Source organism: Pocillopora verrucosa, chromosome 13 (assembly GCF_036669915.1).
Source record: "Pocillopora verrucosa isolate sample1 chromosome 13, ASM3666991v2, whole genome shotgun sequence".
NCBI lineage: Eukaryota > Metazoa > Cnidaria > Anthozoa > Scleractinia > Pocilloporidae > Pocillopora > Pocillopora verrucosa.
In genome coordinates, this window is record NC_089324.1 from 3,153,817 (window position 1) to 3,180,263 (window position 26,447).

A 26,447-nucleotide genomic window follows, 5' to 3' on the forward strand; every position below is an offset into this window, starting at 1 on the left:
AAAATTATACTAGTCTGATATGCGTTTTAAAGTTGACAGCGTCCTGAATCATTTTTACATTGTGCATTAGTAAAGAAAGAGAATGTGAGAGAGAGGGAGGATTTGGTGAGTGCGCCATTGAAAATAAATTATTCCCATATTCCTACGAAACAATAGAGGCGATCTTGATCCTTTATCATCGGTCTCTTTCAAAACCATGACATCAAATGTCCTCTTTTGTTTGTTTGTTTGCTTCCTATTTTTTGTTGTTGTTGTTGATCCAATTATTTGTCTATCGGCTTCAACGCATTCTGGTTTATACCCAATTCACACCAAAGCTTAAACATGTTTTAAAACTGTTTTCTCAAACTTGGCTTTAAGCTCTGTTTAGACAGATGTTTGTCGACTTCCAATTTTATAGCACATGGAAAATACAAGTCAGTGATGACTTGAAACCATGGGAAAATTCAGTTTTTCAGTAACATGTGTCTGATTTTCATTCTGTTCAACTTGGTTTAACTAAACGTGTCTTGCTGGTGTGAATGGGGTATATAATGGTTCCTATGTCTGGTACAAACCAGTTGGGTTACATGAAGGAAAAAACTTCATCTACTCTCCAACATGTGCGTAGATCACTGGAAAAATTGTCAAAATCATTCATGAGCTAGATTATACTTCTACTGATGTCATCAATGCAAGGAATGACGGTACTTTTCAGGAATTGCATCTAAAAGACCTACAGGTGGAAAAACATTTGTGTATTAATTGTAAACCAGCATTTGGGGACAGAAAAATAAGGAGACTATTTCAATCCTTTATCAACGTTGGTTGCTTTTCAGAAAAGCGCGAGAAGTTCTTAATTCCGATATGGGGCTTAAATTCTTTCATCCAATAATCTACTTTTAACGCGGCGGTTTTAAGCGAAAAATTCAAAAACATAGTTACCTTTCGACTCCATCCAGTCTTTACTAAAGAGACGCGCGAAGTATTTCTACATTGTGTACGGGACAAAAAAAAAACGGAAAGAAAACATTGTTAGTAAGAAAATGCAGTGACTAGAGTCAAACAAAATCATGTGACTTGGAACGTACCTGCCCTGTGTCACACAGACATGTGGTAATCACGTGGCCCGGACCAAGCATCTCGGCGACCTGTGAAAGAAAAAGACATCGATAAACTCACTTGAGTTCAAGTGGAGTACTTTCCGAATAAAAACAAACAAATACTTTAAATATCGAAGGTGGGCGATTTTATGTCACAATATTGATGAAATTCTCAGAGAAGCCTCTATTTTTGACCATTTCCTCGGGCCGGGTTTTTTGATACCCAACTGATACTAATACTAAGTAAGAGGCAGAAAAATCTATACGTTGCCATGAAAGTTAAAATTGGATTGGTGCAGGAGCCCTCCTGATTGTTGCTAATTGTGTTGTGCCCCTAACAACTCTCTCTGGCGGGTTCGCCGCTCGTTCCGTCGGGCTACTCTCGACACCGTTCGGGCTTTATCCGACCATATCTGAGGTAAACATGACACGACCACAACAGCTAAGCTGTATTTTTATCGTGTATAAATAAATGCTTTATTATCATTAGTATCATTACTATTATAATTATTGTTATTATTATTATTATTATTATTATTATTATTATTATTATTATAATTAATACACCCTGGGCAAATTCACTGATTTAAGCTTGCAGAAACAGTCAACACAGCTATTTCTTCCAACGAAGACGAGTTACATTCTATGATAAGGTAGAAAGGATGAAAAGTCAATTTACCTTCACGGCTGCAGCAACGTTTAAACCAGACGAGGCGCCCACAAAGAAGCCTTCTTCGTGAAGTAAATAAAAGGTCTGAAGAAAAAGGTTGAAAAGTGCTTCATGACCAGGTGAAAGACTTTTTTAGTTTTATCAACAGGATTGATAATATTACTTGGCCACTGTTAAGAGATTCTACAACGAACGTTTCGAGCATTAGCCGTTCGCTCTGACGAAGGGCTGACGCTCAAAACGTCAGCTTAAGAATCTCCTTAAGGTGGCCGATTCAAATCATGCAGTTGATAAATCCAAACTATCATGTAATACCCCACTGACGCAGCACCACAGTTTAAACTTACCCCCTTTATTCATTAAGTGAAAGACTCGATAACTCATTGAAGGACTCTGGCGAACTGACTAAACGACTGGTTTACTGACTAACTCGCTTAATTTCTGACCGACCGACCGACCGCCTCACTTACCCACTCACTCACTCACTCACTCACTCACTAAGTAACTCACTGACTCAATGGTATACGAAATAAATTACCGAGTGTTTTACCAAGTGGGTAATTCACGATTCCGTGATAGATAATTAGTAAAGTGGGTAGTAAAACATTGCGTGGTTGTAAACAAAATAAGATAATAATATGAGCATTTCCTACTGATATGTTTTAAGCGACGTGTAGATTTATACTTCAAAAATTAGATTATTCTCTCTCGATTGGTATTCGTGTTGGGATATGAGGGCTTTTCCCTCATCAACTATCTCGTGATAGAACTCTCGAGCTTATAATCTAATCGTTAATTAAGATGGCAATGAGTCTATCGGTAGGATAAACGGAAGACTTTGGACATACCAGAACGCGTCAAGTATCTCAGCTACTTTGTAAAAATTAATGAACAAAGGTATCATCTGCGTAAATCAAAATAGAAACCAATCAAGTTTTCTAACCATCTCTACTGCTTCTTTATCAGACACAAACACAGCATCATCGATTGGAGCCCCGTTTAAATTGCTTGTTACACGCCCCTGTCCAATTCCTGGGGAAACAATTTCAACATATGACACCGAACAGATAAAAACAAACAGATACCAAATCATTTTCTATAAGATTACATTTCCTCTGAATGATAAGTTACCATATTCCTATAGCTAAGGGGCTTGAAAACGTGGAGTGTGTGGGCAAAAACATTTTGAATCATTTCCGTTGAGATCAAAGCCGACTCTTAAAAACCGATAAGTGTGGTCGAGGCTTAAGTTCCGATGAAAAAGCGTCTCATCCTGATGGAGTAACAAGTTTTAAAGAAATTTCGTCGCATTGCATTAGTTCCCCCGTTCTAAAGGTAGGCGTATTGTTGTTTCAATTCATGCGACGTGTTAAGGGATGAGAAGTCTGTCACAGTGACGGGGTTTTTGGGAAAATTTTCCACGTCACACAAATCGTAACAGCTCCCTAAAAACTGGATTAATGTTTATTTCACCTACAAGAAAAGAATGAATTCTATTACCTTCGGTGATAGAACTTCCATCACTTCTTTTTAACTCGCCAGTTTTGATGTAATTGTACAGTACACTACCCTGTTTACATAAAGAAGGAAAAATGTCATATGCATGGAAAAAAAACTCACGGTAAACCACGAAGTACACGCAAAGATTAGTTTCTATTCACTTATTTCCAACAGAATTATTAGTACATACGGCGGGTAATAACGAATTAATAGCGAACATTTCAAACTGGGTACGAAAATCCTCGATATCCGAAATGGTCACCATGTTGTGACGTCACGTGGTTATCTAATATGATAACTATCCCGGATTGTTAACTATATGAAGATTTTTTTCTCGCCAGGGGGGAGTGGGGTGAGATCATTTTTTTGTAAGGTTCGAGGTGTCAAATAGCTACTCTATTTAAATACATTATAGATTATACGAGAGGAAAGTTAGCCTAATGTCACTAAGGTATTAACCAGAATGCCTCTTCCGCCTCTCTTTCTTAGTTAACATACTTGTTTCAGAACATGAGGTTACGTTTTGTCAAAAGTGACACATGAAAGGGATTGGAAATTATAGAGGAGCACAGATAGCACCATACTTTTGAATTTCTCCTCCACTGGTTTTCATGCTAATAATGGAACAAGATGGAATATTACTTTGTGAGAGGTTACCTCAGGATCAGCTAAAACAACTTTGACATTTGGGTTCTTTGATTTAAGATATGTTCCTACACCTAGTATTAAAGAAAAAAAAGAAACATTATTCCATGTGATACCTTCGGATGTGGTTCTCGCAACCAACAATAACTTCAGCGACTTCAAAAACCAAATTTTAGAAAGAGGAGTGGATCATAAAGTCTTAGCTGATGTCTTGGTAAGGTAAGATATGAACCCACCCAGCCAAAGCCTATCCTGCTTTCCTTTCTACAAAGTGACTGGGTATATGACTAATTCCCACTGGATGGGAAGCCACACAAACACAAGGTTACCCCAGCAGTTCATCAAGCTCCCTGACAATCCGCAGATACACATATATACTCCTGGGTGGGAAGAGGAAATGTGGAGGTGAAGTGTGATTAATCCCCACTGGATGGGAAGCCTCACCAACACAAGGTTACCCCAGCAATTCATCAAGCCTCCCTGACCATCCACAGATACACATATATACTCCTAGGTTGGAAGAGGAAATGCGAAGGTGAAGTGTATTGCCCAAGAACACAACACAATGACCCAACCAGGTCTAGAACCCAGACCTCTCAACCCAGACCCCAGTGCACCAACCGTTCACCCACCACATCTCCCACTGCAGTCTGGGTAAGAATAGTACTGAAAATGATTGTTGTTGGTAGAAATGACTGATGTTTCAACAACCAGGCGGTAAGTTATTATGGGCTCTGATTGTCAAAATGTCAGTCACCCCCAAAAACAACAGATCTTTGCAAAGCTACATCCACCTGAACTTAGACTGCACAGTCAACAGTTACATCTGGGTTCAAACCACTACTGCTTTGTATAAGAAGAAACGATGTATCATCACCTGCTAAAGTGCCACCAGTTCCAGTGGAAAACGTAACAGCATCTATCCTTCCATCAGTTTGATTCCAAATTTCTGGCCCTGTCATCTCAAAATGAGCTCTTCTATTTGATGTGTTGTCAAACTAAATAAATATTGACAAATGTCATTTATTTACTTTATTTTGCACCAGATGTTTAGATCATATAAAATAATCTATTAATTATGGTAATTATGATGTGTAAATGAAAAATAAAACCAAATAAAAAAACCACCAAGGCTCAAAAAGCCCGAGCTTTCCTCTAAGGGAAAAACAAAATAGATAAATTTAGGCAAGAGATATTATAATATTGTCCAATAAGACAAAAGTGACTGAAAAGAAACTAGTGTTTGATTCTAGACACCACAGTCCCATTTTAGACATTTGGGTCCAACTTTCAACACTAGTGTCTAATCTAATATGCAAGTAACCAAATTCTGACACAAGTGTGTGGTTTTACACACTAAAGTGCAGTTTTGGATACTTTTGTCAGATTTTAGACACTAGTGCTGATTTTGGACATAACAAGTGTTAGATTTTAGACACTAATGACCAATTTTAGACACTAATATCTAAAATCTGACACATATAGAAACCAAAATCAGACAATGGTGTCTAAAATTAGTATAAGTGTTCAAAATCAGACAGCTGAGTCTAAAATCGCACACAAGTGTCTAAAATTGGACAATAGAGTCTGAAATATCGTCCAAAACTTGTCACTGATGTCTAAAACCAATTTGTGGTAATAGTGTCCAATTTCAGTCATTAGCGCCAGATATTAGACACTGTTGTCCAATTTTAGATGCTAGTATCTGATTTTATACTCTAGAGTCTGGTTTTTGTCTACAATGGAACACTAGTGTCAAAAATAAGACAGAATAAAGAGATGCCCCTCTGTTTATCAACATCCCAATTTAGATTGACTGTGGCCTCATTTAGAATTACCTGGTTTGTCCATACAGCATTGTCAATGCTTTCAGCAAATCGTCTGGCCTGAAAATCAGAAATTTAAACAAAAGTAAGGAAAAGTCTATAACCTCTAGTTCTTCACCCCAGTATTAACAATTGCATTCCTTTAAATGTCAAAGGTGTTTCTCATCTCACTGAGGTTACATGTCTAGTAGATAAAACAGAGCTAAAGCTATACTCCAAGTGGTTCTCTTGACAAATTCATGTTAAAAATTTCTGACATGCATTCTAAGACTTGTCATGTGCATTTATTCAGTAAGTTGTCATCACCCTGCTACTTGGGTTGCAAACAAGCCTTTTTTGTGGGACTCATAAAGCCCAGTGCATGCTCTTATTGAAAAACATTAGGCAAAAATTCCCCTTATACAAGGACTCTATGCAACGGCACGAGCAGGGAGGGATAAAGCTCTATTGCCTAGAGAAGATGCAAGCTAAAAGAAAGGGGAAAAAAGAGTGAGGATTATATGATAAAATGTTATGGACCAAGTTTAAGGTTGAGTTTGATTGTAAAATACTTTGTTCTCAGTTATGACAGGCAGACTTTGCTGTGCTCAGACCCTAAGCTATGAGCAAGACCCAAATATTTTCCCATCCCACTGCCATCTACTCTCAAATAGACAACAGCTATATAGTATGTAAAAGCTAATTATTTAAAACTGGATAATGCAATTCTAAAGTTTTCATTGGCTCAGCCATCATGGATTATGAGCTGTTATATCATGTTGTAATAATACATTCTTACAAAATAAAGTTGGAAATATTTATCTAATAATATTTTGGAGCGTTTTTTGATAAAACATTTATCCATTCATGCCTGTTGGATATGGGATGATTAGAGCCAACTCAGCCTTACAGGCCTCATTGGTTATTTATCATAACATATCCAATGTGTGCTTGTGGAATAATTGTTTGATAAGGAGAAATGATCACCTGATGGTTGTAGTTCATAGGGTCATCAAATGGAACAGCAGGCACAGGATGTACATCAGCACCTAATGTCTTCAATACATCTATCTTTTCCTTAAAAAAAAATGCAAATATTTTTGTTTTAATGTACAAATTCCCAATGGCAGATAGAAAAAAGTGAATTTTAAAATAATAAAAGCAATTCTCAGCTAAAATTAGCTCTTCATAATACCATGAGTAATTTCCTAGTAAAAAGGATACTTTTGAATTCCAACAATGAAGGTTAATCATCATGACAATTTCTTAAACCTTAACTCCCAAGTGTAGCCATGAAAGAATTTCTTCTTTCAATATTCATAAAATATCCAACAGACAAGTGAAGAAAAATATCATGGAATTAAAGGATTAATATGCCCTGGTATTCATAACTAAAACAAAGCTCTGTTGACACCCACCTGTGACTGCGTATTTGGCATGTAAATAACACACTTGTAACCCTTGGCAAGACAAATGTGTGCAAGTCCTATACCTAAAATAAACCCAATGATTATTCTGACACAACATTTTATTGCACTCTTTGACAAAATAATCATAACATAACAAATCAAAACAATTGATAATTCCATACAAACCTGTATTTCCAGCTGTTCCTTCGACTACAGTTCCACCAGGTCTTATCAAACCTAGAGACAAATAGAAAATAATGAAAATTTTCAGATTCTGGTAGCCTACCTGTTTCCCAAACTTCCCAAGCAACTAGCTGTACAACCAGAAAAAAGTATTCCTTAACTTATCATTGTTGAACAGAAAAATCACAGCCATTAACTCTTTAACACCAAAGAGTGACTACTGCCTCTTATTTCTCACTACATTATACCCTTGAATAAAAAGTATAGGTCATGAAAATAAAACAAATGATCGCTCATTTAAGAGGCTCCTTATTGTTAAACAAATTCTCCTTGTCAGTACTATAGGAAATGTTAAGAGAACAGAATGGAGAATATGAACACCAATGATGGAGTGTAAAGGGTTCATAAGGCCTCAAATTAAACGAATCCACAGATTCTTATAGCAGTGTGATTTGAGGAATTGAGCTGTTGCAACCACTAAGGCCATTGAGACAGTTTTTTTTTTTCTTTTGGGGGGGGGGGGAGAGGAGGGGGGGCACTTTTCTCTCAAAATGCTTCTTTTAACCCAAGGGTAAATATGGAATACCCATCCAACAAACTATCACAGCAACCTAAAAAAATGCCAGCGGAGGGGGGAACTGTCATAGGCCAGCATTCCATCCCAGAAGGGTCTAGGCTTCTTCATGTCAAAGGAAACTGAAGGAACTCCAGTTACAGTGATGAGTTACTAGGCCTGTAAGAATTAGCCCCCATTATGATGAAAAATGTCAACAAAAGGTAATACAAACCCTTTTCCTCTGCTTCCTTAATAAGGTACAGTGCAGCACGATCTTTCACAGAGCCACCGGGGTTAAGTTGTTCAGCTTTAGCAGTGATATCACATCCTGAACAACAAATCAGAAAAGCCCTTTGACACTAAGACTGACTAGCATCTAATTTCTCCTTACAAAATCAGCACTGGAACAAACATGGAGGTTGCAAGAATAAAGAAAACAACCACCAACTGAAAAAGCTCTTGATTGTTACACAAATTCTCCTTGTCAGCACCTCAGGGAAAGTACAGAGGACAGTGTGGGGAATATGCATACTTAAGTTGGGGTGAGTAAGGTTAAAAAGCATTGGAAATAAGAGTAATGACAAACTATAGAGAAGCTAACCTTCCTGTACCCAGTATTCTACTTTTTCTTGGGAAAGATCCAACAAACATCCTAAACTTTCCCACTGCACTTTTTCTTTACCACTTTTTTTTCGCAAATATTGGACACCATGTAACATCTCCACTCCCCCTCCCCTCCTATCCCAGAGATTACAACAACAATCCTTGAGATGAGCATCCATTTTTCTGAGAAGAAAATTAAGCAGACAAATTATATAATTTATTTTAATGCTCACCTGTTTTCTCACTGAGCTTGTTAAATCTTATCAGAGGAGTGCTACCAGCAAAGAAAAAAATTTGGTAATGAGCTTCGATAAAATAATGTTTTAAAGCTGTATAAATAATACTGGAAAACAAGTTTATTTCAGGCTTACTTGCCAACCATTCCAATAAAGCCATGGCGTAACTCCTTTAAAAAAAAAAATTATGAAAAAGCTATAAAATTTGTGTTATATTTATTTCAAGGATAATTTAATAAGTAAATTGATTATAAAACCCAAAAATTGTTTGTTGGTCATCCCTTTACCTTCCATGAGATCACAATGACATAGACAATGCATTCATGTCAGGAACAAAGGGGGTAGGTTTCTTAAGAAGTTGGAGGGCTCCAAGTTCCCTTTTTCAAAAAGTCGCCTTTAGGTGAATGGCCACCTTAGAAAACAATTTGGTCACAAAAAAACATTTTCTTAAGATGGCAATTGTACATTTGATAATTTGACCAAACATTAACAGATTTTTCAAATTTCTTCCTTTTCAAATCTGTTGGTTGTTGATTGGTGATTTGTGCCAAAATTTTAGTTGCCAAACATATTTTCTACCTGCCAATTGGTGACCAAAATGGTCACAACTTGGAGTGCTGAGCTGTGGTATTGCATCAGTGATAGGTATTACAAGATAATTTGGTTTAATCAACAGAGTTTCTAAAGCTGATGTTTCAAGATTTAGCCTTTGTCAGAGCAAATGGCCAGAGTTGAGTTGTCACAGTAATAAAAGAAAAAGGGAATAAAGGGGGTGAGTTTCTGAAAAACTGTAATGCTGATGAAGGGTCAACACTTGAAACATCAGTTTTAGAAACTCACTAGGGTAGACAATTAACATTACAAACTCAATCATTCACATTATGGTTTTCAACATGACCTAATTTAAGGGCTAAGTCATTTTACTTTCTCAACATCCCACTCTATCCAAGAGCAGAGTATAAATGGGTGCAAATTATTGGAAAAATCTTAAAAAATACTAGGAGAACCCTGTAATGGACTGAAATCCAATACAGAACATAAAAAGTGTATCCTTAGTGCATTCACACTGTGCAACCAGGAATAAGAATTATCTCCCCACCCTACCCCCCTACCCCCCACCTCCTCTCCAACTTGAACTGTCCTGGCATGGGACATTCAGTGGAAGATTACATGCATGTTGGAGTTAAGTAAGAATCAAAGAATCACTCAATGCTGCAATGTATAGTTGCAAAAAATATATCCCCTAATTTTGATTGTAATGCTCCATTTTACTCTAAAATTGGCTCCTGATTTAATTGTCCGTTCACTTCAATGTTTTGGTTATAAAGTGGATGTTTTTCCTAAATTCATGCAAGGTGAGTCAACTAAAAAAATTTGATTATTTAGAGGAACAATTTTAATTCAATAAATTGCTCTTTTGAAGAAAAGTTCGATCTGTTTATTGAGCAATATTTATCTCCAGGGCTTCCCTACTCGGATCAAATCGCGGATAAACTATTCAGGATTATCAATACATCATTTGGCTGACGCCGAAGACAGTCCTTCATTGTCTCTATACTTACCTTAGAGAAATTTCTAACTCTCAAGTTTGCCAAAGAACGAAATTTCAAAAGTCTACAATTTTGAGCAATCCTAGCGGCCATGTTGGAAGAACCGCTGACTAATGATAATCGATCATTTATCGAATAATTATTCCCAGACTCTTACTTTTCAAATCTCCGTTTGCAGGCTAAAATTCTCTCGATACATGAATACTTCCTTAAAACAAATATATTAGCTTTAAAATCCATACTGGATGTATTTTTTGAGTAAAACTGACTGTAAAATAGAATATTTATTCTGGGTCGGAAATCGATGAAGGATCGTTGCTAGGAACACCGCATAAGATGCGCCCGTGTGGGACCACGGGAGTTGCACTACAAATGTGATAAGTTTACTCCAAAGATCCGTCAATGATTTCTGAAAACAGATGGATTAACTGAGCAATTTAGAGGATTTTTGTACTCGAAAATGATTGTCAACGAGACATAGAGGCTTATTTTGTGGAGTTGCGAGGCACTCCAGCATGAACTGGACAAACTGCCTTCGCTATCAGTCCTGATATGTCGAGCCTGGGATCGTTCGTTGGTGGGCCCCTGGGAGAGGAAGACGTAGAAGAGCTACGCTCCGAGCGTTCCATACGAGGACTCAAGGTCAATATTGCATTTATTTTTGAACAGAGAGATATAATATAGGCTCGTACTGTTCAATTATCACTAACGATCTTGGAAAATGTTCTCATTTTACCGCAGTCTCAAGAAGAAATCGAAAGACTGACTGTTGACGAGAGTCTTGATGACATTGAGCGGGCCGTGTTACTATTAAGGTGAGCTGAATAGAAACCTCAAATCACATACTTAACGCTCAATAATTTGGAAATTAATCATCGCTCAAAAATGCCTGAAGTTCTGAACATTCTGCGTTCAAGAACATCTCGAACCGTTCGTGAAATTGATCACGGAATTATGTGTAGATTTCACTCGTTTCCGTCACGTCTAATAAGCATGTTTGCTCATTTCGCTTGGTTTAATTATAACAATGACAATTTTTATTTTGTTTGTTGAATCATGGTTTCTTTTAGATGGATTAATGCCTTCCTTGAATTCGAAAGCTGAGCTTAATTTAGTTACTTTTTCAAGTGCTACCGTCAGAGTACAAAAACGTGGCGTTGGCAAAGGCCAATGTGCGCTAATGTGATTTCAAACGAGCGGTGAGATGTCAGGTATTATTAACTTTATTTTCGATGAATCACAAGTGGACCATAAAGCTCACAAACCATTAAATAGCTTGGAAATTAATAATGGATTTAGACTGCGGTGTACGTTTTGTCTGAGGGTGTGTGTACACTAAGAAAGGCTAGTATTAGCCGTCAGCAAACATGTCTGAAAAGTTTGTGTGACTTTTGAAGAGGCAAATCTATTTGACTGTTTGCATGTTGCGATTCAAATGAACATTTCAGTTCTCCATGGCCTTTGTCGCGCTTACGTTTACTGCATTTTAAAGTCCATTGGTTTCGTAGAGTAACTTATAATCTGAACTTTTTAAATACTTGGACAAGGGAGAAGTGTGGATTTGTGCTGTTAAGAATTCAGCAACGTCCTTGAAAAATATGTGGCGTAATCGAAACTAGATGAAGTAAAATTTGAAAGAGGTCAGGTCAAAATGTGTTTTTCACGTGTAGCAGATGACTTTTTGGAAGCTGATGGAAATGTGAATTGCACCAAATATCTTGAAATTTTATCTAAAGGAAAGGAAACAATGTTTTGCAAAGCCTACTCTTCTGCCTGTCCTAGATATTGTGACTTCTAGCAAATATTGTACACTAGTAATTTATATTTTGTCACTTGTGTGTGGTATCAATATAGTAGATCCGCTGATGGACTGTTTGTGTTGTATCTCGTGGTCATTAAAACTTGCTTTGAATTAAAATAAACTTTTCATGCATGTATTTAATCAAGAAAACTTTTAAATCTTCTCACATGAATCCTATTAATATTTTTATAAAGCCTCTATCTCTGGATGATCACGACAATCCAGGATAGAATTTTATCTAACCCAATATCTGGGCATGTTTTTGAATTTGTTGTTATTTTGGACCAGGTGAATCTTTGCACAAAAGCTGGAATGTGTTATTGTGTTATTTGGTGGTTCCTGTTAAAATTGCCTCTTATACAATCAATAAGTGTTGAAATTTTCATGATCTCCTGTGGAAAATATGAATAAATACTACACAGACATCCTAAGCAGGAAGTTCTATCATTGTTCGTAACTTGACCCCGTATCTCTCCTCATTTATCAGCTCTTTGTTTCTTGAAGCGTGGTTTTATAATTAGATGCATGTGCTTTGTTGATTTGTCGGCTTGAGGGATCTATAAAGGCCCTGAAGATTACACACACAGTTGACGTGTTTTTCGGTTGTTATTACACATATTTAATTAGTTCACAAAATTGCCTTGTCATGCTACTCCACATGCATGCATTGTGCGTAGCATGGAAAACTACAATGATTACAGGAAATTCCCTGATATTGAATATGGATGTTAGTCAATTAGAATCTTGTCATACACAAACTGGTCTATCAGAATTTTAAAAAAAAATACAATCATTCAACATTCAGGTAAATCTGCCAATAATATGAAATTCAGTTTATACCTCATGTTCTCCTATAAATTTTCCAAAATCAATTGACTTAAAAACACTTGTTGAGAGTACAATATTATCAATTGTAATTGTTATTGTGTTACATAATGCATAATAACAAAACTAAAAAGGAAGGCTATCCAGCTCACTATGTTTAGGTGAAGTAATCTTGCTAATAAAAACAACATTATTATTTACAGTTCTGGAGTGGAAATTCAAAAGCTCAGTGTCATTAATAACTTAACCAAACTTCTAGAGAAGAACAGTGCTGATGTTAACAGAAGAGTGGTACCAGTTCTTAGGGTGAGTCACATGATCATCTATGTGGTGAAAAAAAAACCTTATATTGAAGAGACTAGGATATCAAAGATATAAATTTGAAAAACAGAGCCCAATTTTTTTCAGAATTGGATTTGTGAAAATCAAACATATTCATATGTGTTGTACCACAGAAATAAGGATAGTGACCCATATTTTTCACACCATTTTGTTGTCCATTTGACCTGTTACAACCACAAAATCTGTAGCAAATTCTAATTTTGAGGAAACAGACCAATCCTTTCACCCTCAAGAGTGACTGGAATCCAAAACTAAATGAAACATTAAGGTCACAAGTCAACTGATGAAGCTTGTGATCATTAAAAAGTTTCTCCTAGCAGTACCACAAGAAAAGGTAAAAGGACAGTATGGAGAATCTTCATACTGATGTTAATGTGTAAAGGGTTTACCATACTTTTGCAGGAGTACCTGTACATTGCTCCCCTCCATGTTCAGCTTGAAGCTACCAAGTCTTTTTCAAGCATCATTCAAAATGGAACAATACCAGCATACATGTTTTCTTCATCATTTCTGCCAATCATACTGCACAATATTGACAACAGAGACAACGGTGAGTGCAAACATTAAGTCAGTTGTGCTTTGGTTCTGTGTAAACTATGCTTAGTGCTCCAGGTTGGAGCTTGCAGTACCTTAGTCTTTAGAGGAGCTGGTGATCTACTGATCCTATAGAAGGGCTTGAAATAGATGTTACTTAAACAACACTTGTTGAAGTATCAGTGTAATAGGGATTGTGAAGCAGTGTGAATATCGAGGAGTATCAACATTCCAGATTACAATCAGAATTTTTAAGGAAGCTATGAGGGTGATGGCAAAGAGAAAATAGCAAAATTAAAGATTTAATGAACTGAACAACAGCTCAGCACATTGCTTGGTCATCCTATGTCAAAAAAGGTGGAATCACCAAGTTTTGAGCATTCTAAGAACAGGAACCTGGGGGACTATTCAATTAAAATGTCTCAGGTATTCCAGGAAGCTCAGACAAACCTTTGATAGAATTCTGAACATGCAATTGATGTACACATATAAACATGTTACTTGTTAAGTATTCATTCGATTTCACTCATAACCGGGTACATATTTTTCCTACAGTGGTTGGATCAATGTACATTTTTCCACCAGCACCTATGCTAAATTTGGGGGGGGGGGGGAGAAACTTACCTTAGGTAACTGACTGGCTGGTGCTTTTGGCCAGCTATTGGCTGTTATTGACAGTTTTGCTCTTGATGTATGACTATGACCCTCATGAAATCATACATGAATCATTTTATTGCAGTGGTGGCAAATTCATGGCTTGAAACCCTCCTGACATCAATTGATTTCCTTCCAAAAGATGTTATAAAAAGAGAGGTAGATGCTTATTTATTAATAAAATCTCTTTCACCTTTGATAATACTTTGGTATTTTTAAACCTGCATTACTATGTCCAGTGTCACTTTCAAGAAATGAAGCAAGTGCATCACAAGGGTCTATTTCATGTAAATAAGGCACCTCACTCTACAAATAAATTGAAAGATGGCACAGAAGCTTTCCTTGGAATAAGCACCATAAAAATCAAAACGTACTAAATTGTAATATTCCAGGAATGATGATGAAGATTCAGGGTTGTTACTATTCTCTTAAGATAGTTGACCCTCAAAACAAGTGTTACAAAAAGCCACCAAACTGAAAAGTAACAAGGGTCATTAATTATGAAAATTTATGGTCGTAGAGAAACAGAAAGAGCTCCTGAAATTTTATGGTTGATATTTTCTGGAAGAGGACAGCTTCTTATATGAATAAACAGTGAAAAGAACAAATTAGTTTTTAAGTTACAAATGCATCAATTTATTTGCAGGTCCTTGGTATTGCCATCTCCAAGGGTCAACTCTCTCAATCAGTTAATTGTAGACTTGCAAGTTGCAAGCTTCTTGGACAAATTGCACCAAAGTTTGAAACTTACTGGTAAGGTCTGACTCTTTAACTCTGTGATGCAAACTTTTTCTTTAACCTTTTAAGGAAAAAGTTATTCCATAAAGAAGAAGTACAGTATGATCTAAGAACCATGTAAATTTTAGCTCTGAAGTTCTAAAATGTGTATAAAAATTGTAACTTCCTGCAGGGTTAGTAAACCATTTGAAAATTCTTTAGATGAGCTAAAAATTTGACTTTGGAAATCACAATTTCAAAACAGCCTGCAGAACACGGTTTCGAAACCCTGATACATGGTTCATAAAAATTGTTTTGTTGCAGGATAAAGAAGGAGTTAATGTCTTTGGTAGCATCACTATGTCAAGATGTTGATTATGAGGTCAGAGCTTGTATGTGTCAACAGCTGGAAAGTATAGCAAGAGCTCTAGGGTAAGGTGCCATCATTATGTAGTTGTTTGTTGTCCTATTTCAATCCATCCTCTAGGTGGAGGCCACAGAGCATCCTGAAAGGGGGGAGAAGAGTGCTCATTGTACTCTAAGCCGGGAAAAAATACCCCGAATTGTCCTTGAAAATTTTTTTCACACTTACAAGCCTCTTTACAATTTAAATAATCTCTAGTGTGTTGGTCTTTGATTTGTGACAAATCCCCCCTCAGTCCCACAGCTTTCAATTTTTGGTGTTATATTCCACCCCCCCCCCCCCTTACCCAGCACCACATCACAGATGCACTCACCCGCATCTGTGTGCCACTTTATTTTTTCTTACCACATTTTGCCATCATCTGTGGTCTATTACTGAACAGCCATACAGCAACATGGAATCTATTTGAATGTTAAAGTTTTGAAAATATTGGATATTAAAAATTTTTATGTAATCACAGGTTGGAAAGCACACAAAGCATTATCATACCAGAGCTGGTTGAGCTTACAAATGATGAGGAAACTAGTGTAAGACTTGCAGGACTGGAAACAATCACAAACCTTCTTAATCTTCTTGATGATGGTAGGAATTTAAAGAAATTGCTGTTTTATTATGGAGTTGTTGGTACCTCTCAGTGTAACATTTTCTACATCTGAGGGAGACCCTGAACTGACAGAAATAAAATTTAGAATCACCTTGTATAACATACAGTAGTAAACACAGGTTTTGATAATGTTTTCTGCTGTCAACTCATGGCTTTTTCAAACCTAAAAGTTCTTCATTTTACTCAACAATCTAACACAAATGAAACTTATAGCACTGAATAAGAAAGGAACTTGACTCATGCATTTTTTTCAGCCGTGTGCGCAAAAAAATCATATATGCTTATCTGTCTACCCTGCGTCTGAGCCTATGAAATGCGTCTGTGCAGTTAACATATATGTGAGTGGTACTGTAATAAACACAGGGGTTTCAATAACCTTTCCATAACCAGCTGCTGAGGGTGTAACAGTTGACTGTGCCATAAGGCAAAACACAAGAGCTTCCTCTTAGGCTAAACAAGCAGCCATGAGAGGTCTTAAGGAAGTGGTGGACAAATAATTGACAATAACATGAAAGTACTACTCAATAACTTTCAACTGAATGGTTGCACACCATGGTTTCATCAAAAGTTGTATCATGTAGAACTACCTTGAACAGCATAATTAACAGCTCTGCAGAAACAGACTGCCCAGGTTTTAACCTTAGAAATACCCCCTCTTTACAGAAATAACAAAATTTTTGGGTCAAGAATTTACTTAAAAGCAATAAATATTTGACTAGTGTAGTGTACAAATAAAGTTGTTGTTGTTGTTGTTGTTGTGTAGTTTCTAAGCCATGAAATGTTATATTTTTACAGATACTTGCACATCAGTCATCATTCCTTTGGTCCAAAAGTTCTGTGATGAAATTCCCAAGCAGTGTTCAGAGTCTCTCCTCACAGTGGCACAGTTGTTTGGAAAACTTTCCCATGGGTTATCAAGTAAGTAAAAATTTTATCCAGTAAACACTTATTGAGCTCTTGAAAAAAGTGTTGAGGCTGTTTGCTTTGGTTATAAGGGTCCTGGCTCAAGGCATGGCCAGGTAATTTTGTGGTCTTCTTAGGTAAGAAAGTTGGTCTAGCTTTGACCCTCTCCACCCAGTGGTGTGAAAAGGTAGCAGATAACTTTTTAGGGTACTTGAAAAATTTATGGGGGGGAGGGGGTGAGGGTGGTTAGTGCATTAAATTTGCATCCTGTTCAAGAAGAGGAGAATGGTAACATTCCTTGTTGTCTCAAGTTATGGCAACCAGGAAATCTTTGGCTTTAACAGAGGGTGAGGCTTGTCAGTCTTGACCATTTTTTTTCTGTTGACCTCAGTTAACCTTAGTGAGACTAAAAGGAAGTGGTTCTTGGAGTTCTACAAAAAGATGTGCTGCTGTGGCAATCCAAACAAAAATAACAGAGTAGGAAGTGTGACACTGGCACTCCATGTAAGTAAATCCCTATAGATTCCTCTTTGGTTTTAGGTGTCAAAAGAAAATTAATTTTGGGGTTTGTTTTGGTATTTTAAAAAATTACATTGTGGTAGTGGGTAGAAAACAGGCGGAACTTGTATTACACTGGAACCCATTAGGCTTTCACTGATGTCAGCTTGGTGCAGCTTCTGGACAGTTGAGCAACAGGAATTTGTCATTGCTACAATAAATATGGAATTGTTTGTTTAGCTCCACCTATTGTGGTAGGCACCTCTAGGTTTCCTGGTACGAAGACTCCTTAATGAGGAACAAATGACTTGGTGAATGCCTTGCTCCCAACATTTGACCTTACGGTTCAGTTCAAAGTAGTTCCCGTTTAGGAACTGTTCACCTACCCCTCCCCAAACCCAAAATTAACCCTAACTTGTTATCAGTTTACTGTTATTGGCTTAGGGGAGGGGTAGGTACTCAGTTACACAGATACTGACTTTGATCCATGGGAGCCATTCATGCAATCCATTTTGAAATCTGGATTTTTTCTGAATTCTTTCTCTGGCGTTACAGTAATTGCAATCAACCTGTTAAGATCAATTAATCATTTGTGCCAAGTAGATTTGGTTACTACCTTCCCTTGTGTGTGCCATTCCAGAGTGCATCCAGTATTACTCCTGACCATTACCTTTAAAAGGGTATTAAAATCCTCTTTCTGTTATTTCAGAGCTCTGTTTTATCTGGTGCTACTATTGAAGATGATCCAGAAGCTGAATGCCGAAGATGCTGCGCTTTTAACTTTCCGGTATGAGGATTGAATTGCATCTTAACCCATTAACTCCCAGAGGCGATGAACATGTAACTTCTCCTTATAATTTGCATACACCATCTTGCAAACAAGTAATGAGAATACTCGAACCTATCTGATAGAAGTTTCTATCTTGATCTAACACAAAATTCTCATAACTAATTCACAAGGAAATGTGTAGCAGCTAGAGGGGAGAATAAATAATCAGATTTAGGAAGTTAAAGGATTAAGTAACACTGACAATTACTGCGACCAAACAATCAACTTCTGATTTATTAAGTTGTTGAATTATTCAGACCCTCTTTTAACGTTTTAATCCCTGAGGGTGACTAGCATCTAATTTCTCCCTAAGATATCACTACTGAATCCCACAAAAAAGACTCATGAGAATTAAGGAAGTGAAGAAAGAAAAGCTCTTAATTTTTGACTAAATTCTCCTTGTCATTGCCTTAAGAAATATTTTAAGAACAGTACGGAGAATATGCATGTTGATGTTGGGGTGTAAAAGGTTAGAACTGGAATATGTTTCTATTTCTTTACCCCCCAGGCCATGCTTCTGTTCTGTGGTGCAGCTGGTTTTCAGAATGAGTTAGCTGCCACATTTCACTCGCTTGTGGAAGATCCTCATGCGCTGGTCAGACGAACTATAGCATGTGGATTTCATGAGGTAAAGAAAAAGTCAGACTTCTTTGGAAGTTGAAAACTGAGTGTGTAGTGCAGTTGGTAAGAAATCTCACTTTCTCTCTGAAGCCCAGTGTAAAGCATCGAAGCGCGGAATCCGAAGGTCTGCGGTTTGAAGATTTAATTTTTAGTTACGAAAGAATGTTTCAAGAGTCGTACCGTTAAAAATTTATTGAAGAGAAATCCTTGTTTACCAAAAAATCTGACGGAAAATCAAGTGAGAGACTTTAACCAACGTGTTTTCTTTTCCTCACTCCAGGTGGCGAAACTTTTAGGGACAAATGTTGGATCAATTCAACAAGATTTAAGTATATTATTAAAGGATGAATCTATAGAGGTGAGAGAGTGATGTCGTTGAAAAGCTCTTGACTTATTTAACGTAAAATTTTGTATATTGTTATTCTTATTACAGTTCATTTAATTTTTTTTCTAGGTATTAGAAGGTCTTATCCCAAGTTTACCACAAAGTTTAGAATGTTTAGCTAGCGGAGGACATTCGACTCTTGCAGATACCAAGGTAAATGATAACTATAGATACTAATATTTGTTCTATCGATATCAATGAAACACCAGAATTTCTTCTGTTTCTAACACAAGATGTATTCGTCGCACGAAGCGAAAACATAATTTATAACTTCTCTTTTGAAAACAAAAATATTGTCAGCGTACGTGGGTTTATCAACATGGTGGTTTAATGTTCACTTTTAGGTTTATTTTTCTATAACAAAAGTTTACGATAGTTGAATTTAATTTTTCTTTCAGTGGTTATATGAACAAAACTTGTTTTATTTTTTGTCCGAAGTCGAAGTTAACGCAAGTTAAGTTTCGTGCAGAAGATCTCTGCATTTGGCGCTCCAGTAAAGTATTTTAATCCTCTTTGATGTAAATATCTCATTTATATCCATGCAACAAACAAAACATTACGTGTCCCCAAGAGATTATCTGCAGTTTATCTTATCTTGGTTTCTCCTTATGGTTTCAAATTTATTCTCTCGCGTTAACAGTGCCTCATGAACAGAAACATGAAGACTGATGTATCGCACTGGAATCATCTAAAGATTTTCTCTCTTTTTTTCAGCTCAATAATTTGTCAAACCTGATACCATCGCTGATCGCGTGTGAACTCGCTGTGGATTCTTCAAGTAACTGGCGCCTCCATGTACAACTATTAGAGAAGTTTTCATGTTTTCCCAAGTGTTTGACCTCAGATCAAATATACTACAAATTTGTGCCGCTGTTCTTTAGATTATTATCGTCAAATGTAAGTTTTATTGTTCAGTGTAACTTAGCTATGGTTTTGTTCAACCCCTTCAACCCTCTGAGTGACGAACATCTAATTTCTCCTCAGAGTAATGCGGCCGAATCGTTCATCAAGATCATGAGAATAAAGAAAATGATCATCAACTCAACATTCTCTTGATTGTTAAACAAATTCTCCTTGTCAGCTTCTGAATGAAATGTATAGAAAACAGTGAGGAGAATATGGATACTGATGTTGGGTGTAAAGGGTGCGCGTTTGTGTCGACATGCACTCATCTTCGTACATACTTTTTTATTTATCTGTATCTTCTGCATTTTTCTTTTTTTTCTTCTAGCGTGTTTTACCGGTCAAGTCAGCGGCTGCGCACACACTGTGTGTTTTCATACGATACAACAGAAGATTTGAGCAAAGACAAGAATTGTGTTGTAGACTTATACAAGGTAACGCTGTCAGAAAACTTATTCTCGCTCTTGAGCGCTCTTCATGTCGTAAGCCAATGTTTTCATCTGATTGGTTGAAAGAGTGACGTGAGTTTTCAAGACTATTCACAATCGCAGAGCGACGTAGAGCAAAACCAATGAATTCCCGGAGTACTTCAGTTTCGGTTGTGCGTCATGTTACTGATTAAAGAAGTTTCTTAATGATTAAACCAACGCGCTTGGTCGCCCGCGTTTTCCCGCGCTTTTGGCGGTTTTCTTGTTTTTACTTCGAGTTCTCATTGACTCTTTGTGATATTTTTCTTTGTTCTGATTGGTTGTTGTGATTACTTCGGTTTTGTCCTAACGACACTCGATCGAAAAGCGCTCCAATGCTGCTTTGCACTTTTCCAAGTTTTAATTAATATGTCTCTTTCTTTTTTTTTAGAATGTGGAAGAGGAAAAAGCTACAGAAGTAGACTATTATTCATAGATATTTGCAAGTTTATAATGGAATTATTTTCGCGTCGATTTTTCAAGGAGAATTTCTTCGAATTTTTATTAGAATTGGGCTCGGTGAGTATTTAATATTTTTCTGTGGCGCTTTGACCTTTTAGTAGCCTATTTCAGGCGTTCACTTTTTAAAATGGAGCTAAATGGCCAGGTCGCGTAAAGGAAGGAGATTTGGGACGGGTCACCAATACTCCCTCCTTAACACGACCCGACCCAAATCTTTCCCACTGTGACAGGGTCAGGTTGCGTTAAGGAGGGAGGCATGGGACAGGTCACCAATACTCCCTCTATTATGCGACCCGTTCCAAACTCCCTCATTGCGACAGGGTCAGGTTGCGTTAAGGAGAGAGGTTAGGGACGGGTCACCAAAACTCCCTCTATTATGCGACCCGTTCCAAACCTCCCTCATTGTGATAGGGTCAGTTTACGTTAAGGAGGGAGGATTGAGTCGGGTTACTGATACCCCTTCCTAAACGCGACCCGACTCATACCTCCCTCCTTTTCACTGTTCCGTCACTAACACATTGTTTACGCTTGGAACAGGTTAATCTTTCAGTAGTGTGGTGCTTTATTTTACTTTTCTGTGGAAAAACCTGTGTATTTGATTAATTTATTTCGAAAAGGACGCTGGTAACGATGTAGGTGATTTTCTCTGGAGACAGTAATTGCTTCGCTAAACTCTCTAAATTCCCTCTGCCATGCATTTGAATTAAACAGATCAAAAACAAAACCTTAATTTAAAAGTTGGAGCTTTGAACGTAGCAGTTCTTAAAACAAGCTTTGCAACATTCATCAACTTCTATGAAGAACTCGTATAGCTTAAGCGAAAACTAGGAATTTATTGCGTTTGAAACCCGGTTTCAAAGTAATATATCAGAACAGCGTTCTTTTGTAATGTTTCAAAACTCATCACTCTTTTTGTTTTGTAGGACCCTGTGTTAAATGTAAGATTAAAGTTCTGTACAGTTCCTCCGCGCCTTAAATCGTTGTTAAAGTTACCGTCAGACAGACATTTGTTACAACAACTGGAGCAGTGTATCAGAAATCTACTGAGCAATGAAAAGGAGCCTGATGTTTGCAATGCAGTCAGAGAGGTATGGTCTTATCGTTACTCTCAGGATCTAATTGTTAATTCTCCCCTCAAGCTCTTACACATTCCTTGCAAATTAGTTGCAAGAATTTGGTGTTAGATCAAGATAAAAACCTCTACCTGATACATTTGAGTATTCTCATTACCTGTTTGCTGGATAGTGTATGGATATTGTAGGGAGAAGTTACATGTGAATTACTTCTGGGAGTTAAAGGGTTAAGCATTTTGTTATTTTTTTTCTCAATACTTGATTAGGATTAGACTAAATTAATTTACTACATGTATAGCGCCTCTGTTTATACGTAAAGTTAACTCATAGCTGTCTTGTTCTCTGCTTGAAAACATTCTCAAAGTTAAGCTGTAAAGCGCTTCTATTTGCATGTCTAAAGTTAACCTCGTTGTCAATTTGTTCTTTACTTCAAGGCGTTCATGAAGTTGGATAAAACAAAGTACGAAGATGACAAGATAGATCAACAGAAGGAGGAGGAAGAAAGACTTTTAATAGTCATGGTAAAGAATTATCTCTATAATGAAATTATTTTCTTTTGTGTCCTGCATTGTATCGATTCGCAGAGGAAGATGCCAGTAATCCCAGTTTGATCATGGGTTTAAATTACAGCCCTCTACCAGCAGTCTACCGCCGCCTATGAGACCTGTTAGCCTCGTCTATCATTTTTATTTCTTTAAATATATATATATATATATATATATATATATAAACATATTTATCACCCTTTTCCCCAAAAGCACCCAGGCTTAACGAGAGGATTACGTCTGTTTAGCCTGCCAGCAGGGCTCGCGGTAGGGTTTCGCCTCACGGCCTCTTTTCGAGCACCACCACTTGTAATACCATCGCTCTGCTTATGGTAAAGGTTCTGAAATCCTTGTTTTATCGTCTGTAGGAGGAGAAAGAGAGAGAGGAACTTGCTGGGGCAAATAAGGTTTCGGATCCCAGAAAGAAAGGCAGCAAAGATGACAAGAGAAAAAGTAAGACCTTCCTTTAGAAACTATGTCATAAGCGATCTCTAGATTGGTGAGAAAAACAAGCGCTTGACATGCTGTTTTGGCGGGAAAACTTGGCAGCCAGCACCGTGCGAGAATGGTGCAGTGACAAGAGTCATGCGCTTTCACTTTTGGGCCCTTCTCCCAAATGAAGGATTACGTCGTCATGGTTACCTTAAACCCCGGTATCTGGAATACGCTAGATTTTTTCACTTTCTTTCCACGACAACTTGTCTCTCAGAGTGTGAAATACATGACAAATATACAAACGACTGAAATACTTTCCGCTTAGTACGCTGAAATCGTATCAGATTATATCAAAGCTTCGCTCTGAATTCAACATTTTATTTATTATTTCCCTCTTCTCCTTGGTAAATAAAACTTCGCTTGTTGACATTTACCTCTGACGATTTTACAGTTGTTGCGGCGAAAGGGAAAGCAAGCAAGCCTGAAGGTCATCCATCACTCAAGCGTACGCCTTCTAACTCTGGATCCAGTAAGTAGACAAAAAACTCACAACAAATTACAATCAAGATGATGTCTTTCCTGTCTAAGAGTGCTTTGTGATTGGCCTTGAAAGTCGCGCCAACTTTTCAACCAATCAGGTGCGAATTTTAAAGCAATCGGGCGTTGGTCACCAGCGTTTTCTCGCGCTTCTGGAAGGTGGCCGTTCTCCGTACTTTTTCTCCCATTTTGCGTCACATAGTGAAGAATTGTTTGAAAGGTGATTGGCTAAGTCCAAACATGACCCATAATGATTGCTCTCAGTCTCACTGTCTTTGTTTCCTACTACTGTTTACAGCTTCAACTGGTGCGGCTAAAACAAGCCAGAAGACAGCACCACAAAGAAATCCTGGATCAAAGGGTTCACCGTCGTCTAGTCTTCAAAGACTTCCTAGCCTTTCGTCAGCCCTCCCCAGCACAACCGGATCAAGCACAAGTTCAACATCCGCCGGGGCTTGGAAAGGGTCTCCAAATGCAAGTGGTAACCCTTCAGCTCGCGGCGCTTCTCACGCCTCGACGAGTGGCGTGAAGACGGCGTCTAAAACTACTAAGGAAAAGACGTACGTTTATGAAAAAAAAACTATATTAAACTCTAAACTTATTTTGAAAGAAGAAATTTTTTCTTTGCAAAAAAATTAATGAAAATGTTATGTTAATTTAACTTTGTAACCTAAAGGACTCAGCATTTCTACTTTTTCTTTTTGTAGGAGTGACAAAACTGCTGCTGGAAAAAGTAGAAAACCAATTTCAGTTAGTTCCTCAAATTCCAGTCGAGGAGGTTTTTGATAAGAGGTCGGTGCAGTGTTTGATGACCTGCGACAGTACGGGCCGTCATACGTAAAGTATTAATATGACAACTCAATCCAGTGGACTAGAGAAGGTGTATGAGGCGACCAACGTGAGGAGATTCCAACAGAAGGAAAAGGCATGTCAATTTTAGGGTTTTCACTTACAATCGCGAATGTTGCGTGACAGCAGAGAGCGTGAATGTCACACAATTTACCAGTTTACTGCTTTGAACCGAAATATGGCATTGCCGGTTATTTTAAAAGCTGTAGATGTATTTTTCGTACCGCATGGATTCAATAGTTACTACAACTTTTCGGACATTTAAAATCAAGCTTCTTTCTTGAAGCGTCTTAAACTCTAAGAGATTACCTTTGGACAAGTATTTTGTTATCTGTCGAGTCATAATCTTTGTTCGAAAACTACGACACATTGTAAATAGTGTTCGAATTTCCTCTTCGTAATTCGCATATTTTACCAACACGCTGGTGACTTAAAATATCCTTTTAACTAGAGAATATTTAAAGTTGATCGTCAAATGGTAAACTTGATCGGTGAGTCATATAAACGTAAGTTAAGGAAAGTGAGTATAGTGGTCTCACATTTTAGAATAAACCCTTCTTTAAAGTTATGATAATAAAAATATGTGCTTAAGACTTTTATTTTTGTTCATTAAGAGTTGGTTCGATCAGGCGCCCAACCTCAAATGAGCACCCACCCTGTAAGTACAAAAATTTAATAATTGTTCAAACCCGCCCCTCCCCCCCTTCTAAAAAAAATACAAACAAACAAACAAACCGAAGTGCACAAAAGGAATCACTGTGGTACATATCTTCACTTCTTGTTATTATTTTTTTTACTTTTTGTTTTTCTTAAACAAGCTTTTCACTCGCTGGAATGGTGTACATTAAATGAGCGCCAGACTCAGATAAGAGCCGTCTTTCAAGGTCCAAAATTTGAAATTAGCGCCCAGGAGCTTGAAGGAATGAATATGGTATTTTAATGTCCACCTAGACCATAGAGCAGGTGTAATTTTGGTGAAAAAGTGCTCAGTATGTTCCTGGTGAAAACTAAGGCTGCCATCTTTGATTTTTTACACCAGCGGAAGGCTGAGGAGAGAAAGAAATTTGTATCAAAAGGGCAAGCAACGGTCAAATGGAAAGAGAGGAGAGGGGTGGGGAAATACAAAAATTACGCAGGCTAATCCCCAGCGGGTGAAATTATTCGAGAGAAAAGACAGCGTAAGTATTATTTCATGATGCTAAGAACTCATTTCTTTGTGAGTAGCTTCCTCGACAATTTCCCTACACTCCCTTACTTTGTGCATGTGTCAATAACTTGAAAACAAAAACCCTGTAAACTCGTTCTCGCTTCTCTCTGACAAAGCAAGTTTTGACGAAGTTTATCGATCTTTTAGAGGGAGCCATGATTCCCCGGCTTTAACTAAACGAAAACTCTGACCGTCACAAAATTTTTTAAAGATTTTTTAACAGTGAAAAAAAATACTACAAGCGATCCGCTACCACTTTGAGCCAAGAAAACTGAATAAGTGGATATAATTTTCGTGTTTGAACCCAATTTAGTCGGAGGTTTTGGAAAGGTGTTATAATTAATTATGTTTTTTGCGCATGACAAAACTTTTGGAAAGCTCTCGACCGGATAGGAAATATTTTTCTGGCATTTTCTTTTTACCAAAGTTTCATCACCTAAACTGAACCTGTCACTGTCAAATTGACACATTTTTAAGGGCAATATTGGAGCGATGAAAAGCCTTACGATTATTTTTGTTTCCCTGAGTTTCTCATACCTACGGAGAAAGTAATCCCAAAATTGATTATTTCGCTGCAACATGGAATTTTAAAT

At 37.4% G+C, this 26,447-nt stretch overlaps 2 protein-coding genes across 2 annotated transcripts; one reads left to right on the forward strand and one right to left on the reverse strand.

Moving 5' to 3' along the window:
- Positions 1-102: 102 nt before the first annotated feature.
- On the reverse strand, positions 103-10,338 carry LOC131768354 (uncharacterized). Its single transcript, XM_059084091.2, has 16 exons — positions 10,252-10,338; positions 8,825-8,859; positions 8,687-8,727; positions 8,083-8,178; positions 7,298-7,348; positions 7,121-7,194; positions 6,690-6,779; positions 5,736-5,783; positions 4,775-4,895; positions 3,910-3,971; positions 3,253-3,322; positions 2,696-2,784; positions 1,762-1,836; positions 1,071-1,130; positions 925-970; positions 103-715 (listed from the first exon to the last, which is right to left on the reverse strand). The coding sequence occupies exons 1-16, from the start codon at positions 10,330-10,332 to the stop codon at positions 669-671; spliced, it is 1,086 nt and encodes a 361-aa protein (XP_058940074.2). The 5' UTR covers positions 10,333-10,338; the 3' UTR covers positions 103-668.
- A 249-nt stretch (positions 10,339-10,587) lies between these two features.
- Positions 10,588-25,240, forward strand: LOC131768359 (serine/threonine-protein phosphatase 4 regulatory subunit 4-like). The gene is made up of 23 exons (XM_059084095.2): positions 10,588-10,881; positions 10,981-11,054; positions 13,069-13,171; positions 13,610-13,757; positions 14,481-14,554; positions 15,042-15,148; positions 15,437-15,544; positions 15,997-16,118; positions 16,936-17,058; positions 17,435-17,547; positions 18,251-18,328; positions 18,879-18,998; positions 19,272-19,349; positions 19,446-19,529; positions 20,091-20,273; positions 20,608-20,713; positions 21,138-21,265; positions 22,132-22,296; positions 22,716-22,802; positions 23,195-23,279; positions 23,713-23,790; positions 24,097-24,358; positions 24,506-25,240. Exons 1-23 carry the CDS (start codon positions 10,792-10,794, stop codon positions 24,582-24,584), a joined length of 2,595 nt encoding a protein of 864 aa, XP_058940078.2. The 5' UTR covers positions 10,588-10,791; the 3' UTR covers positions 24,585-25,240.
- Positions 25,241-26,447: the final 1,207 nt, after the last annotated feature.

Bases quoted from the DNA above. Each gene is read 5' to 3' on its own strand.
- LOC131768359 (XM_059084095.2), top strand. From the start codon at position 10,792: ATGTCGAGCCTGGGATCGTTCGTTGGTGGGCCCCTGGGAGAGGAAGAC. The intron at 20,714-21,137 runs GTAACGCTGTCA...CTTTTTTTTTAG, and splicing joins GTGTTGTAGACTTATACAAG to AATGTGGAAGAGGAAAAAGC. The intron at 23,280-23,712 runs GTAAGACCTTCC...ACGATTTTACAG, and splicing joins CAAAGATGACAAGAGAAAAA to TTGTTGCGGCGAAAGGGAAA.
- LOC131768354 (XM_059084091.2), bottom strand. From the start codon at position 10,332: ATGGCCGCTAGGATTGCTCAAAATTGTAGACTTTTGAAATTTCGTTCT. The intron at 8,860-10,251 runs GTAAGTATAGAG...TTTTTTTTAAAG, and splicing joins GAGTTAGAAATTTCTCTAAG to GAGTTACGCCATGGCTTTAT. The intron at 6,780-7,120 runs GTGGGTGTCAAC...TTTTTTTTTAAG, and splicing joins TGCCAAATACGCAGTCACAG to GAAAAGATAGATGTATTGAA.